Source organism: Electrona antarctica, assembly GCF_951216825.1.
Source record: "Electrona antarctica genome assembly, chromosome: 7".
Lineage (NCBI taxonomy): Eukaryota > Metazoa > Chordata > Actinopteri > Myctophiformes > Myctophidae > Electrona > Electrona antarctica.
Genome location: NC_136812.1, coordinates 52365365 through 52379802, shown reverse-complemented (window position 1 = coordinate 52379802; position 14438 = coordinate 52365365). Strand labels below are relative to the sequence as shown.

The 14438-nt window shown below is 43.8% G+C and overlaps 1 protein-coding gene across 1 annotated transcript in view; it reads right to left on the bottom strand.

Annotated features, from left to right (window-relative positions):
* LOC306926319 (desmocollin 2-like protein) overlaps positions 1 to 14438 on the bottom strand; it is a 68803-nt gene that overhangs the window by 40609 nt on the left and 13756 nt on the right. The window contains exons 2-3 of the mRNA XM_079505587.1: positions 5292 to 5382; positions 444 to 667 (exon numbers count right to left, since the gene is read on the bottom strand). Of these exons, the coding sequence (XP_079361713.1) occupies positions 444 to 667; positions 5292 to 5382 (315 nt within the window). The remainder of the gene's footprint in view (positions 1 to 443; positions 668 to 5291; positions 5383 to 14438) is intronic.

Below are 14438 nucleotides of genomic sequence, written 5' to 3'. Positions count from 1 at the left end.
TGCCAACCTGCTGACTGGACGTTCGCAGGACGAGACCAACCTCAGCTGCCTCCCCCTCCCTCCTCCCTATGGAACTCACATCAAAGCTGCCCTGCCTCCACCCCTTGCCCTGTTCAAAACCTCCCTCATAGCTTCAAAACGTCCCTCATAGCTCGTAGCGCGGCACCGAGTGCCGCGCTACGAGCTTGTAGGTCTGCTATTTTTGAAAAATCGTGAAAATGTGGCGCAAATCTTTGAATATATATTATTTCACAGTGAACATGTTTAACTCAAATCTTTGAATATTATATTCTTTCACAGTGAACATGTTTAACTCAAATCTTTGCTTCCCTGGAACAACATATTTTCAGGGAAACACACAAAAAGAAAAAATGACAAACATATGGAAATAAGAGCTTTGTGCCCGACACTATGACCGCGAGCGCCACGTTGAACGTCCTCACCTTCGACGGGACGGGCCGCAGGTGGACGTCCATGGCCACGGGAGGAGGGGGCCGCCCCCCCTCACCTCCCCCCTCGCCCGCCTCGCTCGCCCACACCCGGAAGGTCCTGCGTGATGTCACAGCGGTGGCGCGGTCCGCCACGATGGCGCCGTCGTCCTTCACCCTGAAGTCGGGGTCGCTGGAGGTCAGGGTCAGTCCGTCACGCCGACACCCGCCCAACGGCACTGCATGGAGGAGGAGGAGGAGCCGAACAAGAACACACACACCATTAAAGGAGAATTCCATGCTAGAAGGCTTTCTTACCTTTATTTGTAGTTGTTACGTCCCCACCAAAGTGGTCCAGGTGTTATTTTGTGCAAAAGTGCATTATTGGCTATTTCCCCTAATATCATCATCATCATTTTTCGACCGCGGTCGAGATCGTGGATTTCACAATATTACGCCAGACTTCAATTTACAATTTACAATTTAGGCATTTAGCAGACGCTCTTAATCCAGAGCGACTTACATTAGGCAAGAACAAAAGTATGGGAATACATCACATATATAAAATGCATTTATCAAGAAACATGCGTAAGCTAAGAACGTAACTAGAACATATCTATATAATGACACTATACATATTAAATATACATATATACTATACTATGCTATACATATGTACTATGATGTGCTATGACTACATACAATGCAATTATTGTGCTGTCTACAAGACATGCTATAAGTCTGTTTCAAATGCTATCTAAGTCTAAAAAGTGCTATCTAAGGGGGTAGGATAAGTGCTATGGGCCATGATGGAGTCTGAAAAGGTGGGTCTTCAGACTACGGCGGAAGATTGGGAGTGATGCTGCAGTTCTGATTGCAACGGGGAGTGCATTCCACAGTTTTGGGGCCAGAAGGGAGAAGAGTTTGGGACGTGTGGAGCGTTGTCCCGGCGTTTTTAGTGAGGGTACTTCCAGCTTTCCTGCGTTGGCTGATCTGAGTGCGCGGGAGGGTTTGTAGGGTTCAATCATGCTTGCAAGATATGGGGGAGCCATACCTTTGGTTGCTTTGAATGCCAGCATCAGAGTTTTGTATTCTGTGCGGGCAGCGACTGGGAGCCAGTGCAGGGAGCGGAGCAGGGGGGAGACATGTGAGAATTTTGGCTGGTTGAAGACCAGACGAGCTGCGGCGTTTTGGATCAGTTGGAGAGGCTTAAGTGCACATGCCGGTAGGCCAGTAAGGAGCGAATTACAATAGTCAAGTTTTGACAAGACTGTTGTCTGGATTAGGAGCTGGGCTGATTCCTGGGTGAGGAACGGTCTAATTCGTCGTATGTTATAGAGTGTGAACCTACAGGATCGAGTGACAGCTGTGATGTGAGTTTTAAACGAGAGCTGACTGTCCAGGACAACACCAAGGTTCCTGGCTGTTGGGACAGACGTTACCAGGGCGTTGTCTACGGAAATAGTTAGCTCCCGCATAGACTTCCCGGTCCTTCATTGCCATCCCCAGTTCCTGCTTACTGATGCATCATGCATGTGTCCCTAGCGATGACATCAGGGAACGACAGTTTTCTACCTCTGGTCTGCTTTGAGGCAGGACTCCAGAGAAGAAGGGAAGATATAACCTCATTGTCAGCTCTGTAGCAGTGGCCAGGAAACTGTGTTTCTTCTGGATCGGACTAGTGAAGAAACACAGGGAAGGTTGCCGTATATTAGATTAGTCGATGGGTGGCTCTTCCAAGACAGATTTTGCGCTCTCATTAGAAGGCGGGTGTAAGTGCCATCCATTCTTTGAAAGTGTCCATGTCTCAGAGCCATAGAGTAGAATCGGCTCAACGGTCGTCCTAAATATTTTTACTTTTAACATCTTACTAAGCTGGGATGACCAGATCGTATGCATGTCATTGCAGGCTGACCAGGCCATACCCTTCCTAGTTTGAAAGTTCCTAGTTTGAAATATCATAATATTATGATATTTGCCTGATGAAGACCTTGTAGGTCGAAACGTTGCAATTTGTTGCCTCTAAATAAAGTAAGTCTCGGAGCTCTAGAAGCTAGTATGCGGATGTTCATTCTCTTCCTTAACCCATTTTGGGCGGGAACCCCTTTTGGTGTTTTAAACATTATGTTATCATTTAGCTATTGAAAAATAGCAGATCTACAAGCTCATAGCGCGCCACCGAGTGGCGCGCTATGAACTTGTAGGTCTGCTATTTTTGAAAAATCGTGAAAATATTTATTTCAGAAAACTGGAGGATTTAGAAGAATATTTTTAAATTTCGAGGTCAGGCCAAAATGGGTTAAAATCTTCCCTGCCCATGTGCCCCTATTATGATGCCACGGCCAGCCGGCTGTGAAGTGGTTCAACTCCTTCGTTGCGGTTGATCCGTTAAGAAGAATCACGCGGTTCAGCAGAGATGTGCTGCTGGTATGTATATCTGGTATGTTGGCAGAGGTTAACCCATTTAGACCTGAGACACATTCTAAAACAAAATGGCTTCTAAATCCTGACAGTTTTCTGAAAAAACCATGTTAGTCGTTCATAAACATTTTCACGTCAATGACGCCCACAAATACATGTAATTGGCCGCCGACCCCCATCTGAAAATATGTTGTTCCAGGGACCTCCCAGAAGCAAAGATTTGAGTTAAAAAATATATTTTTCAAAAATAGCAGATCTACAAGCGCGGCACCGAGTGCTGAGTGCCACGCTACGAGCTTGTAGATCTGCTATTTTTCGACAGCTAAAGTATAACATAATGCTTAAAACACCAAAAGGGGTTCCCGCCCAGAATGGGTTAAAAGAATATTCTGTGAACGTGAAAAGGCCTGGATTCCATTTAGTGTTAGCATCGAAAAGTACTAACGTTTCAAACCAAAAAAAGCAGATTTACAAGCTCACGAGTCACAACGCATTGCAGTGGGACATATACTTTTAGTGGAGTAAAAAAAAAGGTGCAATATTTGCCTCTGAGATTTACGGCTATATATTTCGTCACCGCTTACCCCTTATCGCTAAACATATTTGCCTTTTTTTTTACTATTTTAAAACATTTTAAAATTGTTCAAAATAGCTGGTTTACAAGCTCACAACGTGCCGATGTAGATTGGCTATAGTTGAACTATTTTAAACTGGTTTAAAGAATGGCAAATTAGTTTATGGATAGTGTATTAAGTATAAATTAAATATAGCATAAACTATTGAAAAGTGGACATGCTGAAATAAAGTAAAGTAAAAGCCCCTTAACCCATTCTGGACGGGAACCCCTTTTGGTGTTTTAAGCATTCTGTTATACTTTAGCTATTGAAAAATAGCAGATCTACAAGCTCATAGCGCGAGTGCCGCGCTACGAGTGCCGCGCTAGGTCTGCTATTTTTGAAAAATCGTGAAAATGTGCCTCAAATCTTTGAATATACTAGTCCTTACCCGTTCTGAATATATGCACAGCAAATGATGTTCAGTGTGGTTAATGTGATGTAATAGATCACATTACTGATAGGGGGGGGAATTGTTTACAGATGGTCTTGGGAAGTTGGGTTGGGCACAAAAGTAGGCTAAGTTATGATCCAACAGATATAAAAGTACACAGTATTGTAACTGTTGCCAAGGCAATGCCCCGTCCGGGTGGAGTTAAACCCTGTTGTTGTTGCGTGCTAACGGTAGGCGGTTAAGAAAACGTCTCCATTTGGCCACCCCGAGTCCCCGACAGATAAGCATTCCGTTATGATGGAGCTGTTCAGTGTGTCACGCAGCCACGCTGGGTGCGTGCGACGCAACCCCCGCGTTGGACGCAACGCTTCCCCAAAGAAGAAGTTATGTCGACGGACGCAAGAGTAGCTGTAGGCTACTATGGGTCTGAGTTGTTTTCCCAATTTCCCCGTGTGGGTCTGTCGGTCTGATGTATAGGTCTGATGCCTGCCTGGGGGTGGTATGGAAAAGGGGAGGTGCGTTGGAGAATTGAAGGGGAATGTTGCGCGGAAAACTGTGTCCCAGTATTTATCAGTGTCCGTCCCAACATGCATTTCACTGGTGACGCTGGTGACACGCGATTTGCGGGGAGATGAGTTGTTTTGGACGCAAATGAATGTAATTAAGATGATTGTTAGAATGTTTGGCGTGTGTAATGCGGGGCAGATTGAGGTTGGAGGACAGGGCTGTGCGGCGCTAGGTTCCGTGAGGCTGTCCGTGCGTTGTGGCGTTGTGAGGAGGCGCTCTAGGCGAGCAGCTGTCTTGCTCCATGCTAGGGAAGGGACAGACTGACTGACAGACAGCGGTTCTTGAATTTAATAATGATATTTTAGAGCGAAAGATTTTAACTCAAATCTTTGCTTCTGGGGGTTCAACTGGGGTTCATCTGGGGGAACAACATATTTTTAGATGGGGGTTGGTGGCCTATTACATATAATTTTTGGGGTTCTTGACAATATTGAGAACCACTGACCACTGTCATGGGTTAAAATTGTGTTTAGTACAATACTGATGTAAATCTACAGTAACTTTAGGTAGGTAGGTAGGTAGGTAGGTAGGTAGGTAGGTACGTAGGTAGGTAGGTAGGTAGGTAGGTAGGTACATAGGTAGTTAGGTAGGTAGGTAGGTAGGTAGGTACATAGGTAGGTAGGTAGGTAGGTAGGTACATAGGTAGGTAGGTAGGTAGGTAGGTAGGTACATAGGTAGGTAGGTAGGTAGGTAGGTAGGTAGGTACATAGGTAGGTAGGTAGGTAGGTAGGTAGGTAGGTACTTAGGTAGGTAGGTAGGTAGGTAGGTAGGTACTTAGGTAGGTAGGTACTTAGGTAGATAGGTAGGTAGGTAGGTAGTTAGGTAGGTAGGTAGGTACTTAGGTAGGTAGGTAGGTTTTGTTTGTACCTTGAGAGACGACGACACCGCGGTCAACCCTCACTGGAACCCTCGCTCTGATGGAATGTGGAATGCATGACGACACGGGAGGAGATAACACCTGGAGAGAAGCCAAACCGGACTGGATTAAACAACGACACGGGTGGCGATGAGACCTGGAGAAACCGGACTGGATTATCATCAACCACGTTGCACCTCTGTTCAACTGGCCATGACCCCCCCCCACACACACACACTCACACATACACACACACACACGCACACGCACACACGCACACGCACACGCACACACACACACACAGGGGTGGAGATAAGAGCTGGAGAAACCGGCCAGGATTAACAACCATGCACTCTCTGTTCAACTGGCCATGACCCCCCGCCCCTCCCCTCCCCAACGCGTCAACGCTTCACACTTCACCTTGTAAATCACACACACACACACACACACACACACACACACACACACAAAAGGACGGTGACACAAGCAACCATAGGAGGCCTTTAATAGCTATGTTTCACCAGTTTCAATTGAAACGGGCCTCCACCCTCAGGGGGGGCCTCCGAGCTACGACTGACCGCCAGGCGTCATTCAACACACCCCCCCCCCCCCACACCACCACCCTTGGCCCTCTCTCTCTCTATCTCTCTCTCGCTCACTCGCTGCCTTGCTCTCTCCCACGCTGTTAAGTTACACCTATTTCCTGTTAATAACCTATGGGTAAAATGTGCGGCATTGGGACACTTTATTGTGAAGGGACGACAGAGGTGTTGAACAGTCAAAACTATGTGTCAATACGCCTGTATCAACAGAATAATTATGTCATAGGTATATATGGGGGCCTCATTTGGTCATGAAATGGGCCTCCAGGTTCCTAAGGCCGCCCCTGCGAGCAACAACAACAACAACAAAGTAGATGAATATATAATAAATAAACAAACAAACAAACAAACAAACAATATTTAACATAAGTACATAGATAAATAAACAAATAAACAAAACCAAATGACTCCGCAACAGGTGAAAGTTGCTCCGACGAATGTCTGCTACATTTGCTTCTTTTCAATTTGAACCCTGAAAAGTAACAGTTTTGGACATAATGAGAACAGTCTTAACTTGAGACCAGCGGTGGAAAAAGTACTCAATTGTTTTACTTAAGTAAAAGTACCAATACTGCAATTTAGAAGTACTTTGTTACAAGTAAAAGTACGGAATTGAAAATGTAAAAGTACTCATTGCGCAGAATGTGCCATTTCACAAGTTCAAACTGTAAATGGTAAATGGTAAATGGTGCATTTATATAGCGCCTTTATCCAAGGCGCTGTACATAGATTGTGCATTACATTCACCCATTCACACACACATTCACACACCGATTGCAGCGGAAGCCATGCAAGGTACCAACCAGCACATCGGGAGCAATTTGGGGTTCAGTGTCTTGCCCAAGGACACTTCGACATGTAGACAGGATGAGCCGGGATTCGAACCGCCGACCCATGGATCATTGGACAACCTGCTCTACCTCTTGAGCCACAGTCGCCCTCTGTGTACTGTGTACAAAATCTATTGAAAATAGCAGATCTACAAGCTACTACTACTACTACTAGGGTGCTTGCGTTTTAAAAACATACTACAGTAGCTATTCAAATGTACAAAATACAAAGTGCATTTTCTTTTTGATATCGGTGCATTGCTGCGTAAAAATGTTGACGTTTTCCCCCAAAATACTTTCCAGAAACTTCCCCCAAAAAACATACATAATAATAGTGAAATAGCAGATCTACAAGCTCACAATGTGTCATCATCACCATCATCATCATGCAACTGTGATCTGCTATTTCCACTATATTTTAAGTTATTCATTCATAATGTAGGCCTATGTTTCCTAGAAATGTGCTGGACTAAATTTGTCTTTGGAATGTCGTAGAGGGGAGAGTATCCAAAAAAAATGCAAAATACCCAACTAAAGTACAGACACTCAAAGAATGTACTTAACCCATTTTGGGCGGGAACCCCTTTTGGTGTTTTAAACATTATGTTATAATTTAGCTATTGAAAAATAGCAGATCTACAAGCTCATAGCGTGCCACCGAGTGGCGCGCTATGAACTTGTAGGTCTGCTATTTTTGAAAAATCGTTAAAATGTGCCTCAAATCTTTCCGAAAATTGTCATGATTTAGAAAACTTTTTTTTTTAAATTTCGACGTCAGGCCTGAATGGGTTAAGTAAACAGTAAACAAAGGGATAAATAACTGGCTCATTGAAGGACAGATGACAGCCAGGGTTTTTTTTTTTTAGGACAAAAGCTCTCTTCATTTCCAACGTAGCCACAAACGTGCGTGCCATTCCTTGGTGGTGTGCGAACGCCAACGGTACAGCCACAAGTCAATAAACAGTACGAAAAACAGCAGATCACCCAACCTGTTGTGACAGAGGGCTGAACGTCTGTGGGAAAGATTCACCCTGGCCTGTTTGTTGCATCGATGCACAAACAGGTGTGTTCTGTGTTAGTTCTGGGTCCAGTTACTTCTTTGACACACCAGGCCAGGGTGTGACTGCACACTAACTATCAGCCATCCCCATGGGGCCCAATCCCACAAATTGACAAATAAACACATATAACTGACAAAAACACAATCGCATACTCAGCGGTTCCCAAACATCTTTGGCCATGCACCCCCCTGTTACCTCCCAACCTTGCTGACAATCCCCCCCCCCCCATAAGCTACAGTATATAGAGACATATATTTCCTATTTATCCACATATATGCACACTAACCTGAATATGGCATATATATGCAGGATAGGCTATATTCTGTATCACGTATCATTGGCATAATATGTTAATATATTTCAAATAAAACCATAGCACCACCATTAGCCTTTTCATGTCGCGCACCCCCTAGACACCGGTGCCGTGTCATTAGTCAGAAGGTTCATTGTTCCGAAATTACTATCCCTATCTCTAACCCTAACCTAAACATAACCGCAAGCACCAGAGGGGCACCACTGGATGTGCAGACTCCTTAAATGACAATGGATTTTTATTAGATTTGTGGATTTAGGGTATTAGAATTTGTAGTTACACAATTGCACATTTTCCGCTGTTTTCTACCGGGGAGGGTAGCTCGACACCAAAGGAAGCTAGAAAAAAAAGCTATTCATTCCTAGCTTCAAAACGAAAACGCTGGTATGCATAGAGATAACATGGGAGCACGAAGCAAGAAGCTGCTTCTAGCTTCCTTGGTGTCAACGCGGCTTAACAGTTTTGGACATAATGAGAACAGACTGAGAATATGTTGTACGGTTATTGTAGTACATACGGTTTCAGTGGATAACTAGAAAAAGTGCCCTTCTGGGCACAGGTCTGAGGTCTCCACCAGGAGGATAGGACTGTGTGAGATGTTTGGCAAAATGTTTAGGAGTAATATAAACATGTTTTTTTGTTTGTTTTTTGCAACAATTTTCTTCATTTTGTTGAGGAAATGCAGAGCCAGATCACTCATAGCATCTCTGAGGATAGAATGTGCAGCATTGTGCAGCATTTTGAACGAAACGGGCCACTCCTGAAAACTTTGGAAGGCAATGTTAGCCAATCAGTATAGAATCTGAGAAATCCAACAGACTCGTCTTGATCACATGACTACAGAGATCATGTGTACCGATTTGCGTGAGATTTGGATGAAATCTGCGCGACTAACATAAGCAATGTGTTTTGCAGAAATCGGCCTCATGGTGGCGCTATAACCGGCAGATGTGGAGGGATGCAGGGAAAATGTTTTTCCATGGCCTCTAGGGAGTGCGCATACATAAGTTGTATACAGATTGATGCAGTTATAGCTAAAAACAGGAATTGGCCTGTTATAGCGCCACCATGAGTCTGATTTGGAAAAAAATTAGTGGCATGTCATCCTCAGCCTAGTGGAAATGTGCGTGTATAATTTCACGGAAATTGCACACTGTGTTTGTGATTTGTGGCATTTTGTTCGAAACGGACCAATCATGTGAGCTTTGGAAGCCAATCTTAGTCAATCAGGATGGAAGATGGGAAATGGTGCAGATCCGTGTTGATCACATGACTATGGAGATAGTGTATACCGAATTGTGTGATGTATGGATAAAATGTGCACGAGTAATCTACAGAAATGTGTTTTGCCTAAATCGGCCTCATGGGGGCGCTACAACAGGCTGTTGAAGAATATTTGGGGCAGAGGTTTGTCGTTGGCATCCAGGGAGTGTGTGTGCAAAGTTTGGCATGGATCGGTCCAACGGTGGCGGAGATTAGCTGGTAACGGACGGACGGAAGGACGGACGGACACACACACACACACACACACACACGGACGGAGTGCAAAACATACTCTCTCCCCATGCCTTCGGCCTGGTGGAGACAATTAAGAAGATGTTCTAACTCCGATACGGAGCTATCAGATGTAATACTATAAGGTAATCGATTGCTTTGTAGAACTCATCGGCTTTGCACTACCTGTTGAGACTTTGATCGATTGGTATTACAGCTGCCTGGGGGGGTCATCCCTATGTTCCCCAGGTTCTATGTTCCCCAGGTGCTATGTTCCCCAGGTGCTATGTTCCCCAGGTTCTATGTTCCCCAGGTTCTATGTTCCCCAGGTTCTATGTTCCCCAGGTGCTATGTTCCCCAGGTGCTATGTTCCCCAGGTTCTGTTCCCCAGGTTCTATGTTCCCCAGGTTCTATGTTCCCCAGGTTATATGTTCCCCAGGTTCTATGTTCCCCAGGTTCTATGTTCCCCAGGTTATATGTTCCCCAGGTTCTATGTTCCCCAGGTGCTATGTTCCCCAGTTTCTATGTTCCCCAGGTTCTATGTTCCCCAGGTTCTATGTTCCCCAGGTTCTATATTCCCCAGGTTCTATGTTCCCCACTTACCTTAGGATTTAGGGTTAGCGTTAGGTTTCTGGTTTATAGTACAATTGTATAGTATGTATAAGTACAGAACAAAGAATGTTTGTTTTTGCCATCTTTGTTGAAGAGTCTGAGCATTTTATTTTATGCCAGTGTTAATTTTTAGTTGGCTACGACTAGATAGTTTAAGTAGCCTAGGCAGGCCTAAAGTTCAATGGATTGTTCAAAGACTGAGCTTGAATCAGAATTTGCTACTAAAAGTAACACTAAGACTAAGTTGCTAAAATGCTTTTAGTCTTTAGAATTACTAAAAATTACTAGGTTAGGTTTCTGGTTTAGGTTTAGGTTTATTCTAAGTGGGGAACAAAGAACCTTTTTTGCATGGTGGGGAACATAGAACCTGGGGAACAGGTACGCTCCCCTGCCTGGGAATGAGGTTACTCCTACTTCATAAACGTTCTCATACAGTACATCGTTTTATCCAGAATGGCCAGAGCTCAGGATGATCAGGGCCAATTGGCTCTGGACACATACGCCATTTTGAAAAGAACTCAGGCCCCCTTCCCTGCTATACTTCTTTCACAGGTGTCACCGATGATACTAATGAAGAAAGGCTCTAGCTGTTCCATTCTGGTCAAACAGAGTCGGTGTTGAAAATGCTTTCTGATGCTGCGGACGAGAGTACAAGCTAAACAAACTGACGTTCCAAAACCCTTCCTTGAGAGGGCTGCCAGACACCAGGTGTCTGCAGACTACATGATTGAAGCTAGTCAGAGTAACGAGTAAATGAAAACAGAATGAGGCGGAGAAGTGTGTGTGTGTGTGTGTGTGTGTGTGTGTGTGTGTGTGTGTGTGTGTGTGTGTGTGTGTGTGTGTGTGTGTGTGTGTGTGTGTGTGTGTGTGTGTGTGTGTGTGTGTGTGTGTGTGTGTGCGTGCGTGCGTGCGTGCGTGCGTGCGTGCGTGCGTGCGTGCGTGCGTGCGTGCGTGCGTGCGTGCGTGCGTGCGTGCGTGCGTGCGTGCGTGCGTGCGTGCGTGCGTGCGTGCGTGCGTGCGTGCGTGCGTGCGTGCGTGCGTGCGTGCGTGCGTGCCGTTTAGCCTGTATCTTTTATTAGTTCTGACTCCTGAGAGAACTCACGTGTCACAGGTCATAGGTCACGGGGTCATGACCATTTCCTGACCATACAGTAAAAAGAGAGTTGGAATGAAGGTTGACCAGTAGATCCACAGCTTTTGCCTTCTGGGCTCAGCTCTGTTTTCAGTGAGCTCAGTATGTAGTCGGTAACACTCCTGCTGCTCTGATTCTCCATCTGACCTCCCACTCCCTCCTCCTCCTCTCACTCAGGAGCAGTGTTGATTTCGCCCGAATAAAACTATGTCCGTCGACTACCTTTTTTCACAGCCGAAGACTATAAATATAAACTATGCTATGACAGTGATGTAAATAGGTTTTCAATGTAATGAGTCCCAGGATGCAGGGATGGTCTTTTAGATGATTCCCAGGGACATTTTATGAGTCTCACTTCAACGACGTTAGGAGTCATATTTTTACAAATTGCAGCATTTAACTACAATTTCATTTGATATGGTTATAATGTGGTTATATTCATGTAGAAAACAGAAGAAGAAATGATTATTATAACTAAAGCTAGCAAAATAAACTAGAATAAGATGCAGAGGTCGTTGTTTTATTGCGTCCCTTAACTATAAACTGTGTTTTGGGATGAAAAATGCACCCTATTTTAATCTCTGATACTATGATGACTAAAAATGTCTTAGACCTACTATCAAATCTAGATCGCTTCGATCGCTTTGATCTATTGTTCCATTTTCTGCTTGAAGTAACCTTTTTTAACTACACATAATTTGCGCGGAAATGAAGCAAAGTTAATGCGTATCGTGTATATACAGTTGGGTGCCACCGATATTGTCCCTTATCATTTGACCCATTTAGGCCTGACCTCAAAATAAAAAAAAGAATCCTTCTAAATCCTCCAGTTTTCTGAAATAAATATTTTCACGTTTTTTCAAAAATAGCAGACCTACAAAGCTCGTAGCGCGCCACTCAGTGGCTTGTAGATCTGCTATTTTTCAATAGCTAAATTATAACATAATGTTTAAAAGACCAAAAGGGGTTCCCGCCCAAAATGGGTTAACTGTCCTTTTGCGCAGATCACGCAAACCTCAGCAAAAAGAAAAGGACAATATCGATGGCCTCCAACTGTAGAGCGTCGCAGTCCGCCCCTACCATGGACCAGGAAATGAAACCCAATGCATTTTTCCCATAGACATTTCTTAAAGTATTTATTTAAAGACGATTACGCCGCGGACAAAGCCAACTCGAGTCGTGACAACTCATGACAACACAAACAATATTTTGGACCAAACAAATAATTACAAAGAAGAAAAACAACAAAAAAAGTGTTTTTTCTTCTTTCTAATTATTTTTTCGGCCCCAAAAATTGTGTTTGTCGTCATGATTTGTCACGACTCGAGTTGGCTTTGTCCGCGGCGTAAACGTCTTTAAATAAATACTTTCTGAAATGTCTATGAGGAAAATGAACGGAGAATCATTTCCTGGTCCAGGGTAGGGGGCGGGACTGTGACGCTCTATAGTGTATAAAATAAAAAGCAAGGTAAATAAAATATACAATAGATAGACAGTGCAGAGGGAACAGTAGTAGTGTGTCAAATAATCTATAGGATAAACAATGGACATACAGCAGCAGTTTACAGTTCAGTTATACACACACACACACACACACACACACACACACACACACACACACACACACACACACACACACACACACACACACACACACACACACAGAGCAACGCAGCGCCAGGAGCCGTAGCCCAATTAGGCAGGACAATACATTAAATAAAAGTACTACTAGTGTAGTGGGCAGACTGACCTGAACAACCTGAAGGTCAGATCCTGTTATGTTAGGTCATATATTTTGGCTTCTGTTCGGCCTTTATAAGTCCAGCTCCTCATTCTGTGTTGTCACATCCTGATGTTGATTCATTCATCTCAGAAGCAACCAGCCAACAGGACAAACACAAGTTTGAATGGTAAGTACATCTTCTGTTCACTTTGATATGGTTTTATATAATGCACTAGCCTAGACGACCTTACAGTCGTATGCAAAGGCTATAAACGTATGCCATTTAGGTAGACATAGCCCTCTGTTGTGTATACATATATTCTATTATATTCTACTATTGTACTGGATGTAAGGTTCTTAGCTTGCTTATGCCAAAAAGTGGTGACCCGTTGAATCCGTTCAAGACGGAGATTGATCAAAAGGACGGAGAATATTGATATCAAAACCGATTGCATCGCTCCACAGGCTGGGAGCGTCCGGTGGGACGTCATCGAAAATGTTCCCCCCCCATTTTAGCCGACGAGATCAACACAATGACTGTCTGAAAATTACATTTCTGCATCTGCTCAGAACATAAATGTAACGTTTTAATGTTTTCTTCATTATGAACTGTAGATGCAGATGAGTATGCTGGTCTCCATGGCCTTGGTGGTCCTTCTGGTCCACAGAGCAGGTATAGTACAGAGAACATTATCAGAACAGTATTGATTTTGACAGCAATTTATTGTAGTCACCTAGCTGGAATGTGTTAGTGTTAGTCTTGTTTTAGTCGACTAAATCTACAGGTGATTTAGTCGACTAAAATTGGTTTTGGCGTCGCAATGTTTTATAGCAGATCTACAAGCTCACAACACGCAGCCGTTGTGATGCAACCAAGTGTACAATGACTTATACTGGTCCACTAGTCCCTTCCTAACATTTTAGTTTAGTTTGTATTTGTTGACAAAATTGTCAATATATTTAGTCTTAAGTTTTAGTCATCTTTATTTTTCATTTAATTTCCATTTAGTTTTCGTCAGTGAACGAAGGTAGTCAACAAACATTTGTTGTCATAGTTTTAGTCGACGAAATCAACACTGATTCAGAAGGGTTCAGAACCTCCAGTTGTTGTTGTTGTTGTTGTTTTTTAATCTCTGGGACCCCAAACTACACTGTAAAATCCTATTACTTTAACTCTGAGGGCAGTATTATGCGTGTCTTAAGTAGCAGGTCTTATGACTTAACTTAAGACCTGGAGGCGTGGGCAATGCTGTTTGGCCACTCAGAATAGCCAAATGGCATTGATCACGCCTCCAGGTCTTAAGTTAAGTAATAAGACCTGGTACTTAAGACACGCATAATACTGCCCTGAGTGTACAAATGAAACCAATGTGGTTCCACTCTAATGCGTA